The 23,699-nt window shown below is 42.6% G+C and overlaps 3 protein-coding genes across 4 annotated transcripts; 1 reads left to right on the top strand and 2 right to left on the bottom strand.

Annotated features, from left to right (window-relative positions):
• Positions 1–2,486: 2,486 nt before the first annotated feature.
• On the bottom strand, positions 2,487–6,868 carry LOC139366855 (CD209 antigen-like protein C). Of its 2 annotated transcripts, none has more exons than XM_071104546.1 (6): positions 6,148–6,868; positions 5,472–5,582; positions 4,665–4,796; positions 3,893–4,044; positions 3,679–3,800; positions 2,487–3,314 (listed from the first exon to the last, which is right to left on the bottom strand). In XM_071104546.1, the coding sequence occupies exons 1-6, from the start codon at positions 6,230–6,232 to the stop codon at positions 3,152–3,154; spliced, it is 765 nt and encodes a 254-aa protein (XP_070960647.1). In that variant the 5' UTR covers positions 6,233–6,868; the 3' UTR covers positions 2,487–3,151. The 2 variants fall into 2 exon arrangements, with proteins under 2 accessions (XP_070960647.1, XP_070960655.1); XM_071104554.1 differs by lacking the exon at positions 5,472–5,582 and adding an exon at positions 5,343–5,396 and having other exon boundaries at positions 6,148–6,574.
• Positions 6,869–7,451: 583 nt separating this feature from the next.
• Positions 7,452–9,880, top strand: LOC139366866 (perlucin-like). Its single transcript, XM_071104565.1, has 5 exons — positions 7,452–7,661; positions 7,956–8,204; positions 8,808–8,965; positions 9,049–9,170; positions 9,374–9,880. The coding sequence occupies exons 1-5, from the start codon at positions 7,637–7,639 to the stop codon at positions 9,540–9,542; spliced, it is 723 nt and encodes a 240-aa protein (XP_070960666.1). The 5' UTR covers positions 7,452–7,636; the 3' UTR covers positions 9,543–9,880.
• A 1,352-nt stretch (positions 9,881–11,232) lies between these two features.
• LOC139366845 (T-cell surface glycoprotein CD4-like) lies at positions 11,233–22,274 on the bottom strand. Its single transcript, XM_071104535.1, is given in 12 exon segments — positions 11,233–11,346; positions 11,662–11,711; positions 11,839–11,945; positions 12,879–13,136; positions 13,814–14,212; positions 14,373–14,633; positions 15,268–15,423; positions 15,806–15,881; positions 15,883–15,959; positions 16,098–16,168; positions 16,331–16,407; positions 22,247–22,274. Coding segments are annotated over 10 exon segments (1,473 nt in total). The 5' UTR covers positions 16,156–16,168; positions 16,331–16,407; positions 22,247–22,274; the 3' UTR covers positions 11,233–11,315.
• Positions 22,275–23,699: the final 1,425 nt, after the last annotated feature.

The following is a 23,699-nucleotide window of genomic DNA, read 5'->3' as shown; positions in this document are numbered from 1 at the left end:
ACGTTGAGACTGGACTATTTAATGAAGCTGCCAGTTGAGGACTTGTGAGGCGTCTGTTTCTCAACCTAACCACCCTAATGTACTTGTCCTCTTGCTTAGGTGTGCACCGTGGCCTCCCACTCCTCTTTCTATTCTGGTTAGAGCCAGTTTGCGCTGTTCTGTGAAGGGAGTAGTGCACAGCGTTGTACAAGATCTTCAGTTTTTTGGCAATTTCTCGCATGGAATTGCCTTCATTTTCAGAAGAAAGTTAATTGTTTCTGGCCATTTGGAGCCTGTAATCGAAACAACAAATGCTGATGCCCCAGATATTCAACTAGTCTAAAGACCAGTTTTATTGCTTCTTTAATCAGAACAACAGTTTTCAGCTGTGCTAACATAATTGCAAAAGGGTTTTCTAATGATCAATTAGCCTTTTAAAATTATGAACTTGGATTAGCTAACACAACGTGTCATTGGACCACAGGAGTGATGGTTGCTGATAATGTAGATATTCCATAAAAAAATCTGCCGTTTCCAGCTACAATAGTAATTTACAACATTAACAATGTCTACACTGTATTTCTGATCAAGTTTATGTTATTTTAATGGACAAAAAAATGGCTTTTCTTTCAAAAACAAGGACATTTTTAATTGACCCCAAACTTTTGAACAGTAGTCTACATGGTCCTCAATGAGGAATGCCCTGCCCCCCACTCCTTCCCCATCAGACAGCGCATCACATTTTGCACCTTCTTACACTTTCACACCACTCTCTCAATGTGTTCTGCCCAGGTTGAGTTAAGTGTCAAAGTATACCCCAAGGAACCTGAAGACCCCCGCCCTCTCCAAGTTTCTCCCATATAACCTCAAGCATATCTTATCTCCCACCTTCCTCCTCGCAAAATGAAACACTGTCTGAGTTTTCTCTACAGAGAACCTGAATCCCCACATTAAAAACTTTTTCAGGATCGGTGGGTCCCCTGCGGGACAGTTGAGGTTGTAAGTGACAAGAAAATATCCCAGGACATAGACATATCTGATATTGGCAGAAAGCTTAAATTCTTGTTAATCTAACTGCAATGTCCAATTTACAGTAGCTATTACAGTAAAATAATGCTGTGCTATTGTTTGAGGAGAGTGCACAGTTTTGAACATGAAAAGTTATTAATAAACAAATTAGGCACATTTGTTCCGTCTTCATACAACATTTTGAACATAAATGCATTGGTTCATTGGATCAGTCAAAAACTTTGCAAACTCACTGCTGCCATCTAATTGCACCTGGGCTGGACTAATACATTATGGCCTTTCTCTTGCATTTCAAAGATGATGGTACAATAATTTTTTTAAACGGTTGTTTTTTTATTTGTATGATCTTTTACCAGATCTAATGTGTTGTATTCTCCTACATTCCTTTCACATTTCCACAATCTTCAAAGTGTTTCCTTTCAAATGGTACCAAGAATATGCATGTCCTTGCTATAGGCAGTTAGATTTGTGTATGTCGTTTTAGGCGAAAATTGGGGAAAAAAGGGTCCGATCCTACTACCCACCACTCTACCTCATCAATTTCTTCCTTTACCTTCCTGACTGTTTATGGCACATTTCTCCCCCTCTTTCATAAGGCCCCATAATCTCCAAATAACGACCTACCAATATCCGGCCGTACCTGAGAGTAAACATCATTCATTTTGATTGAGAACAACAGAGGACTAATCACGCTTCCCTGCAGGTAGCTAGCTGCCTGATAGAGATTTCCCCACCCTCACCAAACAGGAAATCCTGTATCCAGTTGTACGTTCTTCCTCTTACCCCAATAATATCAATTTTTATTAAAAACCCCTTCTTCCACATCATATTATACTCCTTCTCCACATCAAAAAAAGACAACTACAACAGTCTCCTTGTCCACTTGAGCCTTCCTAACCTCTGCTACTAAGCAGAGCACTGGGTCCATATTTCCCCTACCCTTCCTGAACCCACTCTAATGTGGCGATAACAGCCCCCTGATCTCCAGGAAGTAAGTTGGCTTTTCTGTAATTATACGTTCCATAATCTTACATACATGTGATGTATGTAGTTGGCCGATAGTTTGTTGGCCTAGTTGGGTCCTTCCCTGGCTTCCGGATTGGTACCACTACTGCCTCCTTCCAGCTGCCTGCCTTACCCCTCCTCCCACCCTATGTTGTACAACACCAAGGCAAAATATGATGTAAGAAACAGTGTTGTCTTAAAGAAATTAAAATACGATTTCTGGATTAGAAATACGGAATAAAAAATACTTTCAGCAAATAAATATGTTTAAATGTGTTAAAAAACCACATGAAAACACATTCCTTTTTCAGGCTACATCATTGAGCAATAAAACTTTGGATGAGCAAAGACACAGGAGAAACCAACAGATGTTCGCCAAAGTCAATAAAAAAAAGGATATATTCCAGTAAAATGAAACATGCACGGGTAAAAACCCAGACACAAAACAGAAAGAGACATCAGCGGAAGAGTAATTCATTTGAACATACAGTTTTATTGACTCTCAGGAATTAATGTTCATGGTTAGTGCAGCAATACATCATATTTGGGAGATTTATGTACAGGTCACACACGTATAAAAAAAGCACTCAGATTGCTCAAAAGTATCCCAGCAATCAGTTTGGCAAGCAGCAGAGTTGATTAGAGCATCTACCTCCTTGATTGCATTAACTGATTTACTAAATTGAGTGCATTCATTGAAATTCTCCTTGCAGAAGGTGCCAGATTTGCAAAATGTTTGCATCTATTATTTTGAGTAGGGAATGAACATTTCATGAAACTAGCTATACCACAAAACTATCTTTATCTCCTCTTGTCATTCTATATCTTAGCCCTTCTCTTAACCTTTTCTGTCCCATTTTGTTTCATGGTTTCTGAAAAAATACAAAGTAATACACACACTTGGCAGTGTAGTTGAGTAAATCTGACCCATAACCTAGTTTAGTTTCTAGTTCTGATGCTTCCAGTAAGAATAATCATTTCACTTTTATAGCGCTTTTCATTGCACTAAAACATCTCAAATCGCTTGAAAGACATAAAAAGGATAAGCTATTTAAGAAAACATTGCCATCATTCATGAATGCATGGACAGTAGATCTAGATAATTGGGAAATTCATGGCTTAGTTTAAGTCCTGTGATTCAGTCTAGCCGGATGGCATCCATCTGACAAATGCGTTTGTAGATGTGGTCACACGGTACGTCAAACCAGGTCTGCGAATGGCTGTCCAGGGTGGCACAGTCCTCCCCGTGTGATCCTCCTGAGTGATGATTGTCAGGCTCAGAGCTATACTCATTCCAATACCTGAAAGAGAGACAGGGAGAGAAGGACGGTGAGAGAGAGAAAGAGAGAGACAGAGACAGAGAGAGAGACAGAGAGAGAGAGAGAGAGAGAGACAGAGGGTGAAGGCAGAGAAAATAGAGAGAGGGGGTAGGGGAGAGGGAGTAAGAGAGAGGGAGAGAAGTAGAAATCCCCAAAACAAAAGGAGGGAGTTAGGGAAAGAGGTAGAAAAAAAGGAAACAAGATAATAGAATGAAAGAAGAGGAAGAAGGAAAATACAAATGGAGAAAGGGAGCAAGGGAATGAAACATTGTAGAAAAGTAACTATTTGCCTCCCTCTCATTATAACACATGTGAAATTGGATTATTTAGGACGGGCTTCACATACTTATTTGTCAGTGTTGTGTTGTCCACCCATCTCCAATCCCCTTCCTTCTCTATATCTGATAGGCCAATCCAGAAGTGGTAGTCAAACCCGCCAATCCTCCGGGCCTCTTTTTCCAGAGCGTCCTACAAGCAAACAGTCATGGTTACAATGAGGGGAATACACATACACAAATACACACACACACACACACACACACACACAGACACTATCTTACATGCTGTTCCTTGCTGTGCAGGATGGTAAGGTGGCTGCCCAGGGAAGTACAACTGTCTCTGCTGCTCGGCCAGTCCATCTTGTCATTACTGAAGGAGTAACATTTCTCATCTACATGAATCCAGCTCTCAGGACACTCCCTACACTTACTTACTGTGAGAAGAGGAGAGGAGAAAGAGAAGAGGAGGAGAACAGGAATAGAGAGGGAGAAGAGGAGGATAAGAAGATGAAGAGGTGAAGATGAAAAGGACAAAGAGAGACGGATGAGTAAAAATGCATGGGTAATTCATATCTTATGTATATTGTACAGTGTACACTTTAAAGTAAGACTGTACATTATACAGTCATTTGGGGTATTATCAACAGTATGATACTGTGAAACGTTTTACTGCAGCATACTGTGAATTGTGATGCGTTGTAGGAACATTTTCTGGGCGGGGAAAGAATTGCTCTATTTTGAATGGTACTGCATTTCTGTCCCACAGAATACAGTATTGTAGTGTATTCTTGGAGCACCAAAAACCTTTTGACCACTAGCAGGTGCATGGTATTGTTGTTTCTGGCTCTATTTTTGTTGCACCCTTTAGTGAGAGTGCTGTACCAACTTAACTGTAGTAGTAGTAGTGCAGCATCAAGTTAAAATAAATAGTTGACAGATTCCTGTAAGTAACTGTTAACTTCACGGCAACCCCTTTACAGTGTACCATTTCTTACGTGAATGACAGTTGTCTAAAGTATCTATCCACTCTGAATAACACTTAACCCCCCTTTACCTGTCTTTGAGCAGCTCTGGCCCAGTTTGGAGTAGTCATCACAGAGACGGACATAACGTCCTCGAACTGAGTTCAGCTTCAGGGTCAGAGATGCTGTCTCCAGGGGAACACTAGGTAACGGCCTGCTCAACACTGAGAGAGAGAGAGAGAGAGAGAGAGAGAGAGAGAGAGAGAGAGAGAGAGAGAGAGAGAGAGAGAGAGAGAGAGAGAGAGAGAGAGAGAGAGAGAGAGAGAGAGAGAGAGAGAGAGAGAGAGAGAGAGAGAGAGAGAGAGAGAGAGAGAGAGAGAGAGAGAGAGAGAGAGAGAGAGAGAGAGAGAGAGAGAGAGAGAGAGAGAGAGAGAGAGAGAGAGAGAGAGAGAGAGAGAGAGAGAGAGAGAGAGAGAGAGAGAGAGAGAGAGTGAAATGTGAATAATTTTGCACGCCCAATTTTTCAGTTTTTGATTTGTTAAAAAAGTTTGAAATATCCAATAAATGTCATTCCACTTCATGATTGTGTCCCACTTGTTGTTGATTCTTCAAAAGGTCGCAAAGTTCAAGGGGGCCGAATACTTTCGCAAGGCACTGTAACTACTGAACAGTCTGGGCTGCCAGAGACTGAGAGTCCTGGGAGGGAGCAAATTTCACAGTTCTGGACTTTTGTTCCTTTTGGATTGCACAACTGCCACAACTGTTGTTGCCATTCTGCATGCCCAAAAAGGCATGACGAGGAAGAGTGAGGGAGAGGGGTGGTGCTGGGTTGGAGAGAGAGAAAAAGAGACATACAGACAGAGAGAGAGAGAGAGAAAGAGAGAGAGATGTTAACTCACAGAGCACGCTCAGAGCGATGTTGGCACAGATGGAGGCCAATAGACCAATCAGCACAAAGAGGGCTGTCTGACCTCTGAGACACTCTGACCCCCTCTTCAGCCCCTGGGCACCTGATCGGACAGATTACAGCTCAATGCAAAGAGTGACACATTTTCATTTGCATTCACATTGGAGTCATTTAGCATTTAACTATAGGCACAAAAAATAACCACATATAACAGTCATTGCAAGTCAAACCTTCTTCAAAATAGCATTCATCTGTCAAATCAGTACCAGTAAGAAAAGACAAGTGCGAGTGTGACAGGGCATTTTTTTTGTTCACCTGTCATTCACCTTTCATGCTTCAGATGTTTTTCTTGTCCAGACAAGTCCTTTGACTATGAACACTACCTCTCTAATCTACCTGTAACTGCCTACAATTGTACAGTGGGCTAACATGGAACCATAACGTTGTAAAAAGGTGACAATTCAAAATATTTCAAATGATTTGTTCTAAAGGATTCCAAAGGAACAGATGATAAACAGCCAATAAACTGAAAGACTATCTGTAAAACTCACACTGACTATTCCCTAAAGAGACACCATGTCCTTAGAGTTATGGTCAATCTCACACTTATGCACGCACGCACGCACACACGCACACGCACGCACGCACACACACGCACACACACTTACTGTGGTTGTTTAGGATAGGCTTGTTTCCTCTGGAGGATATGTCCTCAGTAAACTCGTGTAGACTGGTATAGTTCTCTACCTCCATGATTGAAGTTTCAGTTCTTCACCAGCTCTTCTCACCACAATCACTGTTTAACTTACTTATACCAACTATTGCAGAATCTCCCGACTTTGTAACTAACGGTAAATGAAGTCACTGCTGGGAAATAAAGTTTGTAATTCCAAACAGCTGAGATGGGAGTTGATTTCGCAATTCTGTTCCGTCAAATAGTTTTCTCAGTATTTATTGTTCTTCCTCCAGAAATTCACTGGCAGTTCTTTTAGTATTGCATCAAACCTGCTTACTCTTGGTCTCTCTCTGGCTCTGGCTCTCTGGCTCTCTTTTTGCTCTCGCTGAATCTGGCCAGAAGGACTGTGTGATAGGGGGATGAGGCAGGAGAGCGTGTGTGTGTCCGTGTGTGTGTGTTTGAACAAAAACTCTCAAGAAATTGGAAACTGGAAGGAGGGTCCATCATACTGTGTGTGTTTGTATGGAAAGTAGTGGATTTAGGAAATAACATAATCATGCTGTGTGTGTTTGTATGGAAAGTAGTGGATTTAGGAAATAACATAATCATGCTGTGAAGTAACGTCTTTGACTCTGTTTCTCTATGTGATTTGGTGTGTTAGAATCTGGCCAAAATGACTCTGTTTCTCTATGTGATTTGGTGTGTTAGAATCTGGCCAAAATGACTCTGTAACGTGCTAGTGAACTGGAGCCTGGAGGGACGATAGCATGCCAAGTTAAACAACTAGACATCTTACGGGAAGAGGTTGGGCAACATGCTGTGTATGTCCTTCTGTGTGTGTGTGTGTGTGTGTGTGTGTGTGTGTGTGTGTGTGTGTGTGTGTGTGTGTGTGTGTGTGTGTGTGTGTGTGTGTGTGTGTGTGTGTGTGTGTGTGTGTGTGTGTGTGTGTGTGTTTGCATATACACATGGATTTGATGCAGCTGCTCATTTGTGAAAACAAAACAAGTAAACCCATGCTGTTACAGAGCGTTCGGCTTAAAGTGCAATGTCATGCCTTTGTTGTAAACCTCTCTGTCAACCTCATGAAAATGCACAGTCATGTTTAGTGACTGTGCATTAGAGAGAACCTTGATCGCTCAGACCATTGGCAAATAATGTTCAAACTCCGTGACAAATCCAGTTAGTTCGGTAGCATTTGTTTGTTCACTGAGACTATTGATCCAACTCTGCATGACCAGCAGGGTTTAATTCCATGACAGATTTTCTGCTATTGCACCAGATCTATTGATTCACTTTCCCCATTCAAATCTGTCTCAGGTCCAGCAAAACGTTATTTCCACAATTTGTACTTTCCAACCAATTGCCTACACTCACAAACACACGCCGCGTCGGTATATAACACCAACTCTGAGTGGAAAGAGAGACAAATTTGATTTATGAACGGTTAACTGACCATGTACCAGTGATATTACACAGGGAACATGAAGAACTACCATTCTAAGCAAGGTAAAATAAACTTTTCGGTCTACACCACTGTGTGTGTGTGTGTGTGCGTGCGTGCGTGCGTGCGTGCGTGCGTGCGTGTGCGTACTTGTGTGTATCAAATTTGGGCAAGTCACTTTGTTACAATATTTAGGTTAATTTAAAATATGTAAAAAAACACATCCTGTATGTAGAACTGTTGCTGGAATACGAATTGTCACCTCAATTCTAGTCAGGTTAAACTGTCCCCTGACTGACATGCACAGTATTCTGTATAATATAACTCTATTGAGCTCTCTCTTTGATCAATCCAATCAGGTTCCCAGGGGGGGAAGAAGTGGGCAGGACTTCTGACGTGTCAGACCATCCTCCTTGTGCTGATTGGCCTCTTGGTATCCATCAACACCAATCAGGCAGCTGCAGAGCCCCTGTCAAATGTCACTCAACCTCGGGAGACCCCCGAGGAAGAGTTGGCAGCCCTGAAGTTGGATCTGAGTACTGTGCTGCGTCGCTACAGCCGCCTACGTGATAACTATGCCAGTCTGGCAAAAAACTGCTCTGCCACAGGTTAGCGCTAGCCATAAAACTCTATGTACGTGTTTGAGAATAACTCCATTGCCACTAGACGGCACAGAATCACTGATGGACAAATTACTGATCTCCTAAATAACTGCTCATTGTGTGATCGTGGTTAGTGCTTCCTGTTTAAACGTATCCCATCAAATATTCTGTATATTGTATGTTCCCAGATGGTTAGGACAGGGTCAGGAGGTCACACGGTCAGGTTCATGTGATTAGTGGCCCTAATAACATTCCCCAATCTATGGCTCTACATTCCCCTACCTCTTTTATCAAGTTCTCTGAATATTTCCATAATGCATTGCAGCAACATTTTCATAAATCTTGGGACATTCCACCTTTGACACAGGACATGAACCCACAGCTGGGTATAGTGAATACTATTTCTATCATACAGTACAAAGGTAGAATTATATCCAAATATCTTTCTTTCTCTCTCTCTCTCTCTCTCCCTCTCTCTCTTTCTTTCTTTCTTTCTTTCTTTCTTTCTTTCTTTCTTTCTTTCTTTCTTTCTTTCGCTCTCCCTCCCTCTCTCTCTCTCTCTTTCTTTCTCTCCATCTCTCTCTCACCATCTCTCTCTCTGGTTTATAGTGGTGAATTTCACAGGGTGTCCTGAGGGGTGGCTTCATGTACTGGTAAATGAAAAATGTTACTACTTCAGTAATGACAAGATGGACTGGCCGAGCAGCAGAGACAATTGTACATCAATGGGCAGCCACCTTAGCATCCTGCACAGCAAGAGCTTGCATGTAAGAAACTGTGTGTGCGCGTGTGTGTGCGCGTGTGTGTTCGTGTGTGTGTGTTCTCATCGCAACCATGTGTTTGTTTATAGGAAGCCCTGGAAAAAGAGGCAAGTAGGATTGGTGGGTTTAATAACTACTTCTGGATCGGCCTATCAGACAGAGAGATGGAGGGGGACTGGAGATGGGTGGACAACACAACGCTCACAAATAAGTATGTAGGGTCTGCAAACCCATTCAACAATCTCAACATGACACGTACAACATTGACTCAAAATATCTCAGTTGCTTTTTTCTCCACCATTTGTCCCCTCCTTTTTAACTTTTTTTCTTCTGTCTTATCGCTCTCCCTCTCTGTGACTTCAATTCCATCCTACCTGTCATATTTTCTCTCCCCCTACCTCCCTTTCCCTGTAGCTTCTGGCAACCGTACAGCTTGGAGCCTGATAACAATGTCTCCGGTGGGCTGGAAGGTGAGGACTGTGTGGTCCTGCAGAGTAACACTCATGCCTGGTCCGACGTGCCCTGTGAATTCCTCTACCACCGCATCTGTCAAATGGATGCCTTCCCCACTACTTCTCCTTGAATCAGCGGGTGAAAGACACCGCTGACCATGAAATGAACTTAGAGTGGCAGGGATTCAATAGAAGGCGCATTGTAGGGTTGCACTGTTGACAATGTGCATTTTAAATGCGATTTTCCCCATGTTTTAGGAATTCAAATTCCGTGTAAACGCGGTGGTAATCAAGTGTAAATTCCCTTTTAAAGTCAAACGCAATGTGCATTTCCCTAACGTGCATTGGATTGAATCCCAGTCACGGTAATGTAATCAGTCAAAACAGATGAAGAAGTGACCGTTGGTATCTACTTGTGTTGGTGTCCACCCACCACTGAAGGTATTTCAATAAAGCTGCCAATCAGTCACCCCTCAGTCACTGCTTGTTTAATTCAATCATTTCAATGAAATCAAACATTTTATTCGACAGTCCTATAACACAACAACAATAACCCCTGTATTTTCTCTGTTACTAATTCAAACAATTCAACAAAACTTTGGAACAAGCCTGATCACGCAGCGGTCTGCTCACACCACCTGAAACCGTAAGAAACTATAGTATTAAGACGGTTTTCCATTCTCTTAATAAAATATTCAGTAAATAATGGACTCTAAAACAGTCCTATGCAATATCCACTGAGTATACCAAAAATTTGGAACGCCTTCCTAGTATTGAGTTGCACCCCCCCCCCCCCCCCGAACAGCGTCAACTTGTCGTGACATGGACTCTACAAGGTGTCGAAAAGCGCTCCACAGGGATGCTGGCCCATGTTGACTCCAATGATTCCCACAGTTTGGCTGGATGTCCTTTGGGTGGTGGACCATTCTTGATATCAGTCGACTGGACGGATTCAAGTATGTTTATCCCCGTTTCGTTCTGTTTGCTTCCATTTAAGAAACGTTTTTCAACAGAGTCAACGGAATGAATAGACCCCTGATCACACGCAAACACAGTTCACTTTCATAGCAGCCACATGAAAACAGAATGATCACTCGGCGCGTTGTATAACTCCTTCTCGGGACTATCTACTCGCTCTCCTCCCCTTCGCTTGTGGACTTCAGTGCACAACACATCAGCTGTCTGTGACCAGGCGAAAAAAACAAAGGAAGACAGAAGCTAGCTGTCCCCCGGCTACACCATGGTGCTAACCTACAGAGTGCTGCTGAGGCTACTGTAGACCTTCCTTTCAGAACAGTGTGTTTTAATCAACTATTTGTTGACATGAATATATTTAGTATAGTTTTATCTAAAAAGGATTTAAAAAAATTATGTTTCACTATTTTAATTTTTAGGACATTCACTCAGGAGGATGGTCCTCCCCTTCCTCCTCTGAGGAGCCTCCACTGCGATACACACAGGAAACTGTTGACCGTGAAAACCCCAAGAGTGTTGCAGTTCTTGACACAAACCGGTGCGCCTGGCACCTACTACAAGTACCCCGCTCAAAGACACTTACATTTTGTGTCTTGCCCATTCAGCATCTGAATGGCACATGCACACAACCCATGGTGAATTTAACAAGTGACATAGCTTTCACCTGGATTAACCTGGACAGTCTATGTCATGGAACAGTAATACAGTGTACAGTAATACAAAAGTGACAGTAGCTATACATATTTATATACAGTATTTGTTCAATTGTAGCTCAATTATAGGTCATAAAGCATGACAATATACACTTGTGAAATCAATGATCAAACATCACATGAAAACATCTTCTTTCTTTGTGTCAGAATAGAATAGCTAAGACAAAACAGTAGACACATTGTCCATTGACAGGGATTCCGGTCTGTACAATATCTCTAGTTTCTGTAGAATCCTTTTGGTTTGGGGCTGTAACAGAGAGAAACAGAATGGTTAGCACTGTAAATAACCATTCTCACACAGTATTTCTTAAATATGGGAGGTGCAACAGATAGCCCAAGGCAACAAAATGTAGTTGGCAAGAGAGGCAAAATAGTTTAGGCTTCTACCTTGAACACGTGCGTGTGTATGTGTGTGTGTGTGTGTGTGTGTGTGTGTGTGTGTGTGTGTGTGTGTGTGTGTGTGTGTGTGTGTGTGTGTGTGTGTGTGTGTGTGTGTGTGTGTGTGTGTGTGTGTGTGTGTGTGTGTGTGAGCGCGCGTGCGTGCGCAGGAAATTACACTCACTCTTGGCAGTTGCAGAATCTGCGTTTGCCACGTCTGGGCATCATCACCCGCTGAAAACCGACAGAAACACACACAGGAAAGCTCAGTAACACTACCAACAAGACACAGCAAAATGTAAGAGATAGTGAGTACATTTTTATGCTAAAATAAATATCTGATTAAATCACCAAACTGTACCTGTCTGTGGCGTCGGATGAGGATGACAGTGAGGATGAGGAGGAGGATGAAGATGACGGCTGCGGCACAGATGGTGACCAACAGCCACACGTCCATGGGGACTCGCTCTGTCCATCAGAACAATATCAAGAGAAACAGAATCAGTATGCAAGTTCTACACTGATAACTTTACATTTACACTGATAACTTTACATTTACCTCAGATTTCTTTAAATTTACCCCAGATAACTTTACATTTACCCCAGATAACTTTACATTTACCCCAGATAACTTTAAATTTACCCCAGATAACTTTACATTTACCCCAGATAACTTTACATTTACCCCAGTTGGGTCGGCAGGGTAGCCTAGTGGTTAGAGAGTTAGACTAGTAACCGGAAGGTTGCAAGTTCAAACCTCCCGAGCTGACAAGGTACAAATCTGTCGTTCTGCCCCTGAACAGGCATTTAACCCACCATTCCTAGGCCGTCATTGAAAATAAGAATTTGTTCTTAACTGACTTGCCTAGTTAAATAAAGATCACTTTACATTTACACTGATAACTTTACATTTACACTGATAACTTTACATTTACAATGATAACTTTACATTTACACTGATAACTTTACATTTACACTGATAACTTTACAGCCTATCAAACCAATAAAGAAGTATTAACGTATGACAGTATGTGGTTTTCAATAAGAGTATTATAATTTTTTTTAAGTGATATATTGTATTTCTGGGTAGGCTTTACTGAAATATACCTCTATGCTCATAGCATACTGAATAGCATACCTGTAAGGTAGGTGTGCAAAGCACACATCAGAGCTTCCTTCTTTACAGGCTTATAGTACTGTCTGCTATAAGTACATTGTACTTAATTACTGTAGTAGTACTGTAGTACTATACTGTTTAAAGTGCTGCAGTAAGCATGGCCACTGACCAGTGAGGCTAATTTCACCCTAACCTCAATAGGTACAACCTAACCTCTACACACACACTCACCACACACCCTAACCACATCCTGACCATGTCACTTCCTGTTTCTCCTTTCTCACCTATCTTCAGAGTGATCTCCACTGACGTCAGCTTGGTTTTGTTCCTCCACAATTCACACCTCCACCTCCCACCATTTCCATACGTCGCTTCGGGGATGGTGAGAAGGGTGGGGTGGGGGGAGGAGTCTAAAGGGAGGAGGGAGGAGTGATGTGGTGGGATCCATTTCACTTCCAGGTCAGAGGTCAGAGGCTGGCCCAGGGTACAGGTGAGGTTGACCTCCTGACCTAAAAAGGCCACTGGACCTGGAGAGGTAAACACTGGACAGGAGAGAGAGAGCAAGAGAGAGAGAGAGAGAGCGTGAGCGAGAGTGAGACAGACAGAGAAAGAAAGAAAATTCACCTTTTTGATGTGATAAAAAGGCAGAGACAGACAAAATATTTTTTTACTTTTTTTTTCCCAAAAACGTGTAGAAACACATTTTTTTTGTTAGTATCCATCCAGCTGGCATATTATCCTGGCAGAGAGAAACCTCATTAAACACTATTAAAACAAGTGGAGCCAGACAAGTGTATTATCCAATGAATTAGACACAGGTCACAATACACCGGGGACAGACTGTTCCCAATGAACGACAGAAGGAGATGAGAAAACTGTCTGGGTGCAATAAACAGAAGCATAGAAAGAGGGAGTTGCATTGCCATGACGATGGTCTGGCGGGTTTGAATGACAATGAAGGGAGAAAGAGGGAAAGAGGGATAGAGAGGGAAGAAGGGAAGGTTAGAGAGATGTCGGGAGGTACTGATTATACAATTGAGCGCTGACAAATCAAAGTGATTTGTCACTCCTCACTTTTGTAGGCAGAAAGAAGTGGGAAATAAGCAAGGGAAGAGTTAAAAGGAAGGAGGAAGGAAGGTAGCGACAAAGTTAGGAAGTAAAGAAGGTAGGAAGAAAGGAGAAGCACATTTTCTCAGGACTGCCACAAAGCTTGACTTACCCTGTAGCACCTCCACACGCATTTCTCTCTTCAGGGTGTCCCCCCTCTGGAACTCCACAGCGCAGGTGTAGTCGCCCCTGTCCCCCTCCGTCACCCCTTTCTTTGACAGGGAGAGGTTTAGATTTTTCCTCTGCAGGGCTGAGACATCCAGCCCTCTCTTCTGATTGGCCACCCAGGCTAATGGAGGCCCCGGGGAGAGGTTGACGAGGGTCTGGACGACCCCAGTGAGGGAGCCTGCCGCTGGGCTTGGGGTAAAGGTCCAGCGGCCTCCCTGGATGCCCTTCTCCTGGCTGTCTGACCAGGATAGAGGAAGCGGAATGGAAAAGAAACATGGCAGATGGAGAAGAGAGAGGGAGGAGACGGAGGTGTAGATAGGCTGTGGATGAGCAGGGGAGAGGTCTGAGAAGGGGAGCGAGATTGAGAGAGTGAGAGAGAGCAAGAGAGTGAGGAGAGGGGCAGTTTAACCTCAGTCTGAAGACATTTTACTTCTTGAGGGGAAATGATTTAATCTAGAACACCATAAACCATAATCTAGAAGACCATACAATTTAACACTTACCTATTACAGTAACAGGGGTGTTGGCATAGGCTTCCCTGCCCTGGTATGTCACCACACAGGTCCACTCTCCATTGTCTTGGCCTGTGACATTCATTACGGTCAGGCCCCCGTTATTTCCAATCTGGGCACGCTTGTCCTTGTTCAGGTCCTGTTTCTGGGGACTAAGCCATCTTCTCTGTGTCCCCTCAATTATTTCCTTTATGTCACACTTCAGATTAAGATTCTTCCCAGCCAACAGGGGAGAGACTGGCTGTACACTCACTGAGAGAGGAGAGATGGAGAGAGAGAGAAATAGAGAGAGACAGAGACAGAGAGAGAGAGAGAGAGAGAGAGAGAGAGAGAGAGAGAGAGAGAGAGAGAGAGAGAGAGCAAAGAAAGAGAGAGAGAGCGCGAGAGAGAGAGAGAGAGAGAGAGAGAGAGAGAGAGAGAGAGAGAGACCAAGAGAGGGAGAGAGAGAGAAAGAGAGAGAGAGAGAGAGAGAGAGAGAGAGAGAGAGAGAGAGAGAGAGAGAGAGAGAGAGAGAGAGAGAGAGAGAGAGAGAGAGAGAAAGAGAGAGACCAAGAGAGGGAGAGAGAGAGAGAGAGAGAGAGAGAGAGAGAGAGAGAGAGAGAGAGAGAGAGAGAGAGAGAGAGAGAGAGAGAGAGAGAGAGAGAGAGAGAGAGAGAGAGAGAAAGAGAGAGACCAAGAGAGGGAGAGAGAGAGAGAAGAGAGAGAGAGAGAGAGAGACAGAGAGAGAGAGGAGGGGTAAACAAAGGTACATTTGCATACATGCGTGTGCAGTACTTGTTTCCCCCACATGATGGTGACAGAACACAATGTCCCCATTTCCTTCCTCATCTTTCTCATAACAGACATGAGACATAGAAATCCCTTCTCTCTATCACTCTGCACTTACCACGGGACAGTCTGAATGTGGTGATTAAGGTAATTTGTTTTGGGCTGAAATCTTTCAGTTCACATTTGAAGGATTTGAAGTCCTCCAGTCTGATTTTGTTGATGATCAGGGAGAAGTCAGTCTTGGACAGAGACAGCCTGTCTTTCCACTCTGGATCTGCATGTCAATAATCAAGTGATTAATAGTAGTAGTAGTAGTAGTAGTAGTAGTGTGAATGAGAAATGTGTCTTCTTGCTGTCTTATATTATTCCCAACCACCTGGACACCACACAAACATATGAGAACGTGGAAGCAGCAGAGGGCTACCTGCAGAGGCAGAGCAGTAAACCTGAGCAGGTCAAGGGTTAAGTGCTCAAGAGAACAACAGTAGTAGGCACCTGATATTCTGTTTGCCAGCAACCCTCAAATTGTAAGCTAGTCAAAATCACGTTAAAAAAAGCCAACTACCAAATACTGTTAAGCTCAATATGTTTCTAGCTCAAAAAAAATGGTCACGCTTGATTAAAGCTGGATACCCTCTCGCACTAATCTCACTCACCTATTATCTCTCGACCCTGGGCATTGCGGAATATCAAAGATTTTTGGTCCATCCCAAAGTACCATTGTACCGTCCGTCACCTTATCTGAACCCCACTTCAATCTGGGGAGTGTGACCGTCCCTCCCACCTGACCATACACCACATCTTCAGCCCCTGAGGGAGAACACAGAAGGCAAGATATATATATATATGTATACTTTACGTCCAATAGTAAGTTACCTTTACAGAAATGTATCTGTTGCTATATAATATAACATAGAGTATAAACACTCTCAGAAAATTCTATCTTACCTGTTGAAGAGATGAACAAAGCAATAACGATGGAAAGGAATCCAGAAACATAATTCATTTTGTAGCTTCTCCTGAAAACAAAGAGCAACAAACGCTGAATAAGGCGACTTGCTGTAGTCATGTATTTCCTGTCACCCAAGATCAAATACTGTGGAAACAAATCAACAGTTCACATCAAGTAGTAGCGCTTCTTCTTGGAATATAAAAGGTTAAACAATAACATCTAGCTATACCTTTTATATCCTACAGTATGACGGTATGATTGAGGAGATGATTGTGGACTTCAGGAAACAGCAGAGGGAACACCCCCCTATCCACATCGATGGAACAGTAGTGGAGAGGGTAGCAAGTTTTAAGTTCCTCGGCATACACATCCCAGACAAACTGAATTGGTCCACTCACACAGACAGCATCGTGAAGAAGGCGCAGCAGCGCCTCTTCAACCTCAGGAGGCTGAAGAAATTCGGCTTGTCACCAAAAGCACTCACAAACTTCTACAGATGCACAATCGAGAGCATCCTGGCGGGCTGTATCACCGCCTGGTATGGCAACTGCACCGCCCTCAACCGTAAGGCTCTCCAGAGGGTAGTGAGGTCTGCACAACGCATCACCGGGGGCAAACTACCTGCCCTCCAGGACACCTACACCACCCGATGTCACAGGAAGGCCATAAAGATCATCAAGGACATCAACCACCCGAGCCACTGCCTGTTCACCCCGCTATCATCCAGAAGGCGAGGTCAGTACAGGTGCATCAAAGCTGGGACCGAGAGACTGAAAAACAGCTTCTATCTCAAGGCCATCAGACTGTTAAACAGCCACCACTAACACTGAGTGGCTGCTGCCAACACACTGACACTGACTCAACTCCAGCCACTTTAATAATGGGAATTGATGGGAAATGATGTAAATATATCACTAGCCACTTTAAACAATGCTACCTTATATAATGTTAATGTTAATGTTACATTATTCATCTCATATGCATACGTATATACTGTACTCTATATCATCGACTGTATCCTTATGTAATACATGTATCACTAGCCACTTTAAACTATGCCACTTTGTTTACATACTCATCTCATTTGTACATACTGTACTCGATACCATCTACTGTATCTTGCCTATGCTGCTCTGTACCATCACTCATTCATATATCCTTATGTACATATTCTTTATCCCCTTACACTGTGTACAAGACAGTAGTTTTGGAATTGTTAGTTAGATTACTTGTTATTACTGCATTGTCGGAACTAGAAGCACAAGCATTTCGCTACACTCGCATTAACATCTGCTAACCATGTGTATGTGACAAATACAATTTGATTTATTTGATTTATTTGATTTATTTTGATGTCAGCAAAAACTGTCACTGAAGAGACCCAATTTCTGTTCCTCCCTTTTGTCATGTACTGTAAACGCCATCTTTTACCCATTTAAAACACACACATTTCGATAAATTCACTGATTCACATTAAATTGATTTAATTTACTTGACTGAAATTGGAGTACATTAACCCCGACTGATTCCCATTCACATGACAGTGATTCTTGTTGTCAGAGTAAAAAAAAAAAAAGAGAGAAAGGATGGGGTTTGTGGTGGTCTCTGATTTAGAGAAGTTGAGAGACAGACAAAAAGAAGAGGAAGAACGAAGAAAGGTGGAGGGAGAGAAGCAGTAGCTTTGTGGTGGGCCTTGGTTGAGAGAGGGATGGGGGAGGAGAGAGAGGGGGCGAATGCCTGAGGCTGTGGTGGACCCTGATTTCACAAAGTGTAGATTCGTATCCATATCCTCACCTCCTCTCCTCCCCGCTCACTCACTCACACACCCCCTCCCTTCCTCCTCTATTCCACGAAAGGCGGATTTCTCCACGCTTGATGGAAGAAAAAAAAGACCACAATGGCAGTCGTACACTGGGAGTGTGGTCTATGGTAGTTGTTTATTCTGTTTTCTGTGTTGTGTGTTCATGCATGCGCGTGTGTGTACGTGTGTGTACGTGTGTGAACGTGTGTGTACGTGTGTGTGTGTGTTTGTGTGTGTGTGTGTGTGTGTGTGTTTTAGTCGTAGGTGTGTTGTGGGTACTGTCACAATTTTTGTCTGAAGCATTCTGCACTCTTTTTTCTCTTTTCATCTCAATGCTTTAACCTGTGTGTGAACGGAGTACAGTCAGCTCCTGATGAATGTAACAGCTCGGGCTGTCATGACAGGGATGTGCACTTAAAGGTAGCATAGAGTTGTCAGGAGCAATTTAAGGAACGCAATATAATCACATCCAAAGTGCTCATCAGGTTTCAACTGTATCGTGTGTTGTGTCAACTAGGCTGCAAACAATTTCCCATTAGGGGATGATCATGATCTACTGAATGTAAACAATGCAGAATTACTCCACCAAACTACAAATATGTGCATTAATAAAAACACAGTTATATAACCTCCTCCCTGTAGGCCGTCTCGCCGTTGTTGGTAATCAAGCCTACCACTGTTGTGTCGTCCGCAAACTTGATGATTGTGGCCACGCAGTCGTGGGTGAACAGGGAGTACAGGAGAGGGCTCAGATGCACCCTTGTGGGGCCTCAGTGTTGAGGATCAGCGGGGTGGAGATGTTGTTACCTACCCTCAACACCTGGGGGCGGCCCGTCAGGAAGTCCAGTACCCAGTTGCACAGGGCTGGGTCGAGACCCAGGGTCTCGAGCTTGATGACGAGTTTGGAGGGTACTATGGTGTTAAATGCTGAGCTGTAGTCGATGAACAGCATTCTCACATAGGTATTCCTCTTGTCCAGATGGGTTAGGGCAGTGTGCAGTGTGGTTGAGATTGCATCGTCTGTGGACCTATTTGGGCGGTAAGCAAATTGGAGTGGTTCTAGGGTGTCAGGTAGGGTGGAGGTGATATGGTCCTTGACTAGTCTCTCAAAGCACTTCATGATGACGGAAGTGAGTGCTACGGGGCGGTAGTCGTTTAGCTCAGTTACCTTAGCTTTCTTGGGAACAGGAACAATGGTGGCCCTCTTGAAGCATGTGGGAACAGCTGACTGGGATAAGGATTGATTGAATATGTCCGTAAACACACCAGCCAGCTGGTCTGCGCATGCTCCAGTTTGCAAAGTTTCTCCCATTCCTCTCTGCAGATCTGTCAGGTTGGATGGGGAGCGCCGCTGCACAGCTATTTTCAGGGTTCAAGTCTGGACTCTAGCTGAAGCCACTCCTGCATTGTCTTGGCTGTGTGCTTAGTGTTGTCCTGTTGGAAGGTGAAGCAGTCTGAGGTCCTGAGTGCTCTGGAGCAGGTTTTCATCAAGGATTTCTCTGTACTTTGCTCTGTTGATCTTTCCCTCGATCCTGACTATTCTCCCAGTCCCTGCCGCTGAAAAACATCCGCATAGCATGATTTTATTTTTACTTTATTTAACTTGGCAAGTCAGTTAAGAACAAATTCTTATTTTCAATGACGGCCTAGGAACAGTGGGTTAACTGCCTGTTCAGGGGCAGAATGACAGATTTTTACCTTGTCAGCACAGGGATTCGCTCTTGCAACCTTTCGGTTACAAGTCCAACGCTCTAACCACTAGGCTACCTGCTGCCCATATGATTCTGTAGGGATGGTGCCAGGTTTCCTCCAGACGTGACGTTTGGCATTCAGACCAAAGAGTTCAATCTTGGTTTCATCAGACCAGAGAATCTTGTCTGAGAGTCCTTCACATCCCTTTTAACAAACTCCAAGCGGGCTGCCTTTTACTGAGGAGTGGCTTCCGTCTGGCCACTCTACCATTAAGGCCTGATTGGTGGAGTGCTGCAGAGATGGTTTTCATTCTGGAAGGTTCTCCCATCTCCATAGAGCAACTCTGGAGCTCTGTCAGAGTGACCACCTGGTTCTTGGTCACCTCCCTAACCAAGGCCCTTCTCCCCCGATTGCTCAGTTTGGCCAGGCAGCCTGCTCTAGGAAGAGTCTTGGTGGTTCCAAACTTCTTCCATTTAATGAATGATGGAGGCCACTGTGTTCTTGGGGACCTTGAATGCTGCAGAAAATTTTTGGTACCTTCCCCAGATCTGTGCCACGACACAATCCTGTCTCGGATCTCTACAGACAACCTCACTGTCAAATGTGGGACCTTATCTGGACAGGTGTGTGCCTTTCCAAATCATGTCCAATCAACTGAATTTACGTCAAGTTGTAGAAACATCTCAAAAGTAATCAATGGAAATAGGATTTACCTGAGCTCAATTCTCATAGCAAAGGGTCTGAATGTAAATAAGTATTTTTTATACATTTGCAAAATGTTCTAAAAACCTGTTTCGCTTTATCATTATGGGGTATTGTGTGTAGATTGAGGGAAAATTAATTTAATACATTTTAGAATAAGGCTGCAATGTAACAACATTTGGAAAAAGTGAAGGGGTCTGAATACTTTCCAAATGCACTGATAAGCACCCAAATAAGTATCAGCAGGTGCATGGGGAAAAATATATACAGTATATGCAGTCGTTACGGACCCAGATGAAGGTTTATTGAAACCATAAAAATAAAATAGCAATGTGCTGGAGTTTTCCTTTTTATTTATTAGCCTGACTCTTCATAATATGAAAATGCTTTTATTTAAGTGGCATAAAAAGATTCTAAAAAGCTTGGAGGCATTTCGGCCTTCGTCAAGATGCCGAAACTCATCTTGGCCTTCGTTGTTCCGATCTCTTTTCATGACAACCTCACCTCATCATTCTACTTCATCTCCTGCTACTAAAGGACAGGGGAATGTGTCTCCCTTTTGCCTTTCTCTTTATAAAAATGACTTTACATGTTTTTAAGATAAATGTTAGATAGAGATTTCAGGCGGTAGTTTGTGTAACTAAAATGTTATTTCATTCAGGCCAGCTGTTAGGCCTATGTTAATTGTTGTAGTACAGTACAATACAATATGATGAGATAAAATATGTTTTGAGAAATGTTTTGAAATATCTGTGTAGGTCATTCCTCACCTCTGAACTTTGTAAGACTTATCTGTCCGTTGAGGTTGGTAACGGCAGTGGGATATGAGACAAGTAGTGAGGTTCTGGAGGAAGAGGAAGTATAGAGCTATATAGAAGCGATAGAGGGAGCAAGACAGAGAGAGAGAGAGGACGAGTGATAGAGAGAGAGAGAGAGAGAGAGAGAGAGAGAGAGAGAGAGAGAGAGAGAGAGAGAGAGAGAGAGAGAGAGAGAGAGAGATCGCACCTGAACAGTTAACCCAGAAAAGCAGATGATCGTGTCTGTGGTCAGGGCGGAGGTTAAACAGCAAAGAGGGGGATGTGAAGGGGAAGGGAGGGGGAGGGAGGGAGGACAGGATACATCTATGTAAAAAGGTGAAGGAATAATCTTACAGAATTGTCTCCCATTTTAAGATAGTGGAACTCTGATACTGATCCCTGCAATTTGATTGTACACAGTACAAAACTGTGGAGTGTAAAATCGGACTAAATCATTCTTCCCCACAGAGCTTATCAGTATAAGTAATATGAGTATAATTGTTGAACCTTTATGACTTGTATGTGAGGTGTGTATAGCCATGTCACATCTGTAAACCAGGGGCTTGAATTTCAATGGGACCAGATAGGCCTAGCGCAAAGAGGAGTGTCTTTCGGTGTGAGAGCATCAGCTCAGAGAGAGCCTTTACAGTACATTAAAAAGTCATCATGAAATGTCTGCGAAACGTGGTAAAATACAATGGCAATGAAACCATGAAATGTCTATTTACCGGGGTAGCACGACAGGTAAACCCATCGGTGGACAAATGCGTTGGGTTGACTGCCATTTCAACATTTATCTGAAACGCACTTGTTACCTCTCTTATTCTAATTTAAGGTTAAGTTAACAGGTTTTACTTTACTGTGAATGCAAAGCGGGCATACGCTTATAGGACAGCATGTAACATTTGATGAAAGTGCAATAAATTGTGACAAATATTCTGCATTCACTAATGCAGAAGAAACCCACATATGTTTTCTCTGTAAATATAGTTGATTTAGACACTCGGTGGTCTACTACGAGCAGTCATAACAATGATTAATAGAGTTATTACATCAATACTTTCACATTGGGATACCACAAAACAATGATCATAGAGCGCTATTATACCATATTACGTCTAGCATCTCAGTTAACATCCTTTTCTATACTTACGTTCGGCGGATAGCATCGAGAGTCCCTCGCCAATGACGAAGAGCCAGGCGGAAATGTTGATTTTCAGAGAAACAACATTGCTTTTAAACCCTGTTGCACCTCCCTCACTACTGATTGGTCTAAAAGGAATCAGGAAATGTACAGTTATTGGCCAGGTGCATTAAGACCAAAGCAGTGATATTTTTAATTGGCTGAAGAAAGGGTGGATTATGTTAGCAAAAGTTTTCGCTAGCGTTTTAGCGCAGTAACAGCCGGTAATAACAAAATAGGCCACATAATAGTTATTATTTGAACCATTATTATTATATTCATTGTTGTTATCATCATCGTCAATATTATTCTAACCCACATGTCAACAATAGTTAGTCAATTTGATGTACTTCTGCCAGTCGTTGTTCACCTTACATTGCTTCGCTCGGGCCATAAAATTACAAATGTTTTACTCATCCACAGGTTTCATCTACATTAGACAGAACATAAATCAGCAGAGAGAAACAAGCAATCTATTAACACACACAAATACGTATCTCTGTTGTTTCATTGTAGATAACCAAACTACAGTTTAAACATGAAACTGGGTGCCTGCAGCACATGTTTATTGAATCATTAAAATTACCAAAACTGACATCAATATATATATATGTATGTGTGTAGCCCTTTCCTGCAGTCAAATTATGTTATTCATATTTTTCATAATTTTTCATAATTTCACAATTAATAAAAATAAATAAATAACCATGTGTGTGCGTACTTTTGTTTCAAAGTAGATTTGTTCAAGACTACCCAGAAACACTCTGTGTGGCCCTGATTTAGCCCACTGCAGTAAAAGCTTAACTAGGTGTACCGATTATAGGCCTGAATCAGATTCGTAGGCCTTTGAAATATACAAAGTTTAACAAAGCATCACATTTAAGAGCTTATAATAATGCTTTACTAAAGCTTCATCAAAAAAGCTGACCACTGAAAGACAAATGGACCTGGCCAATTCATCTGTGGTACTGAACCCTTGAAAAAGATAACACCATATTTAGCAGGATCCATTTTGAAAGCGCATAATCCATCCTTATTCTAATGACCACCATCAGACCATTTTTGGTTATTTAAGAAATGTAATCATTATCCCACAAACACATGCTCAGATTTGTAGCCTACATTTCCACACATGAACAAGTGAATAATTTAAAGAAGAATTCATCTTTCATGTGATTTGGTTGATTGTTTTTTTGTTGGTAAAAGCAACACGGTAACGTCACAAGATTGGGTACATGAATAAGAGCAGTTGAACGTAGACTATGTAATTAATTGAAATGACCATGGAACAGCAGGAACTATTGTAGATTGCATCTTTAAATGTTCCCACAGATTTGATGCGACTGTACCAGTACGCTACGTATTTAACATTGACCTTGAGTCATGCTATTGTTACTCATAATCAGACATACACATTGAACAA

Source organism: Oncorhynchus clarkii, chromosome 2 (assembly GCF_045791955.1).
Source record: "Oncorhynchus clarkii lewisi isolate Uvic-CL-2024 chromosome 2, UVic_Ocla_1.0, whole genome shotgun sequence".
In the NCBI taxonomy this organism is placed as follows: domain Eukaryota; kingdom Metazoa; phylum Chordata; class Actinopteri; order Salmoniformes; family Salmonidae; genus Oncorhynchus; species Oncorhynchus clarkii.
This window is presented reverse-complemented; position numbering and strand designations above follow the sequence as displayed.

Coding starts and splice junctions, on each gene's coding strand:
- LOC139366855 (XM_071104546.1), bottom strand. CDS start 6,232: ATGGAGGTAGAGAACTATACCAGTCTACACGAGTTTACTGAGGACATA. Junction 5,583..6,147: donor GCCTATCCTAAACAACCACA/GTAAGTGTGTGT, acceptor CTGTCCGATCAG/GTGCCCAGGGGCTGAAGAGG. Junction 3,315..3,678: donor AACACAACACTGACAAATAA/GTATGTGAAGCC, acceptor TCTCTCTTTCAG/GTATTGGAATGAGTATAGCT.
- LOC139366866 (XM_071104565.1), top strand. CDS start 7,637: ATGAAGAACTACCATTCTAAGCAAG. Junction 8,966..9,048: donor TGCACAGCAAGAGCTTGCAT/GTAAGAAACTGT, acceptor GTTTGTTTATAG/GAAGCCCTGGAAAAAGAGGC. Junction 9,171..9,373: donor AACACAACGCTCACAAATAA/GTATGTAGGGTC, acceptor CTTTCCCTGTAG/CTTCTGGCAACCGTACAGCT.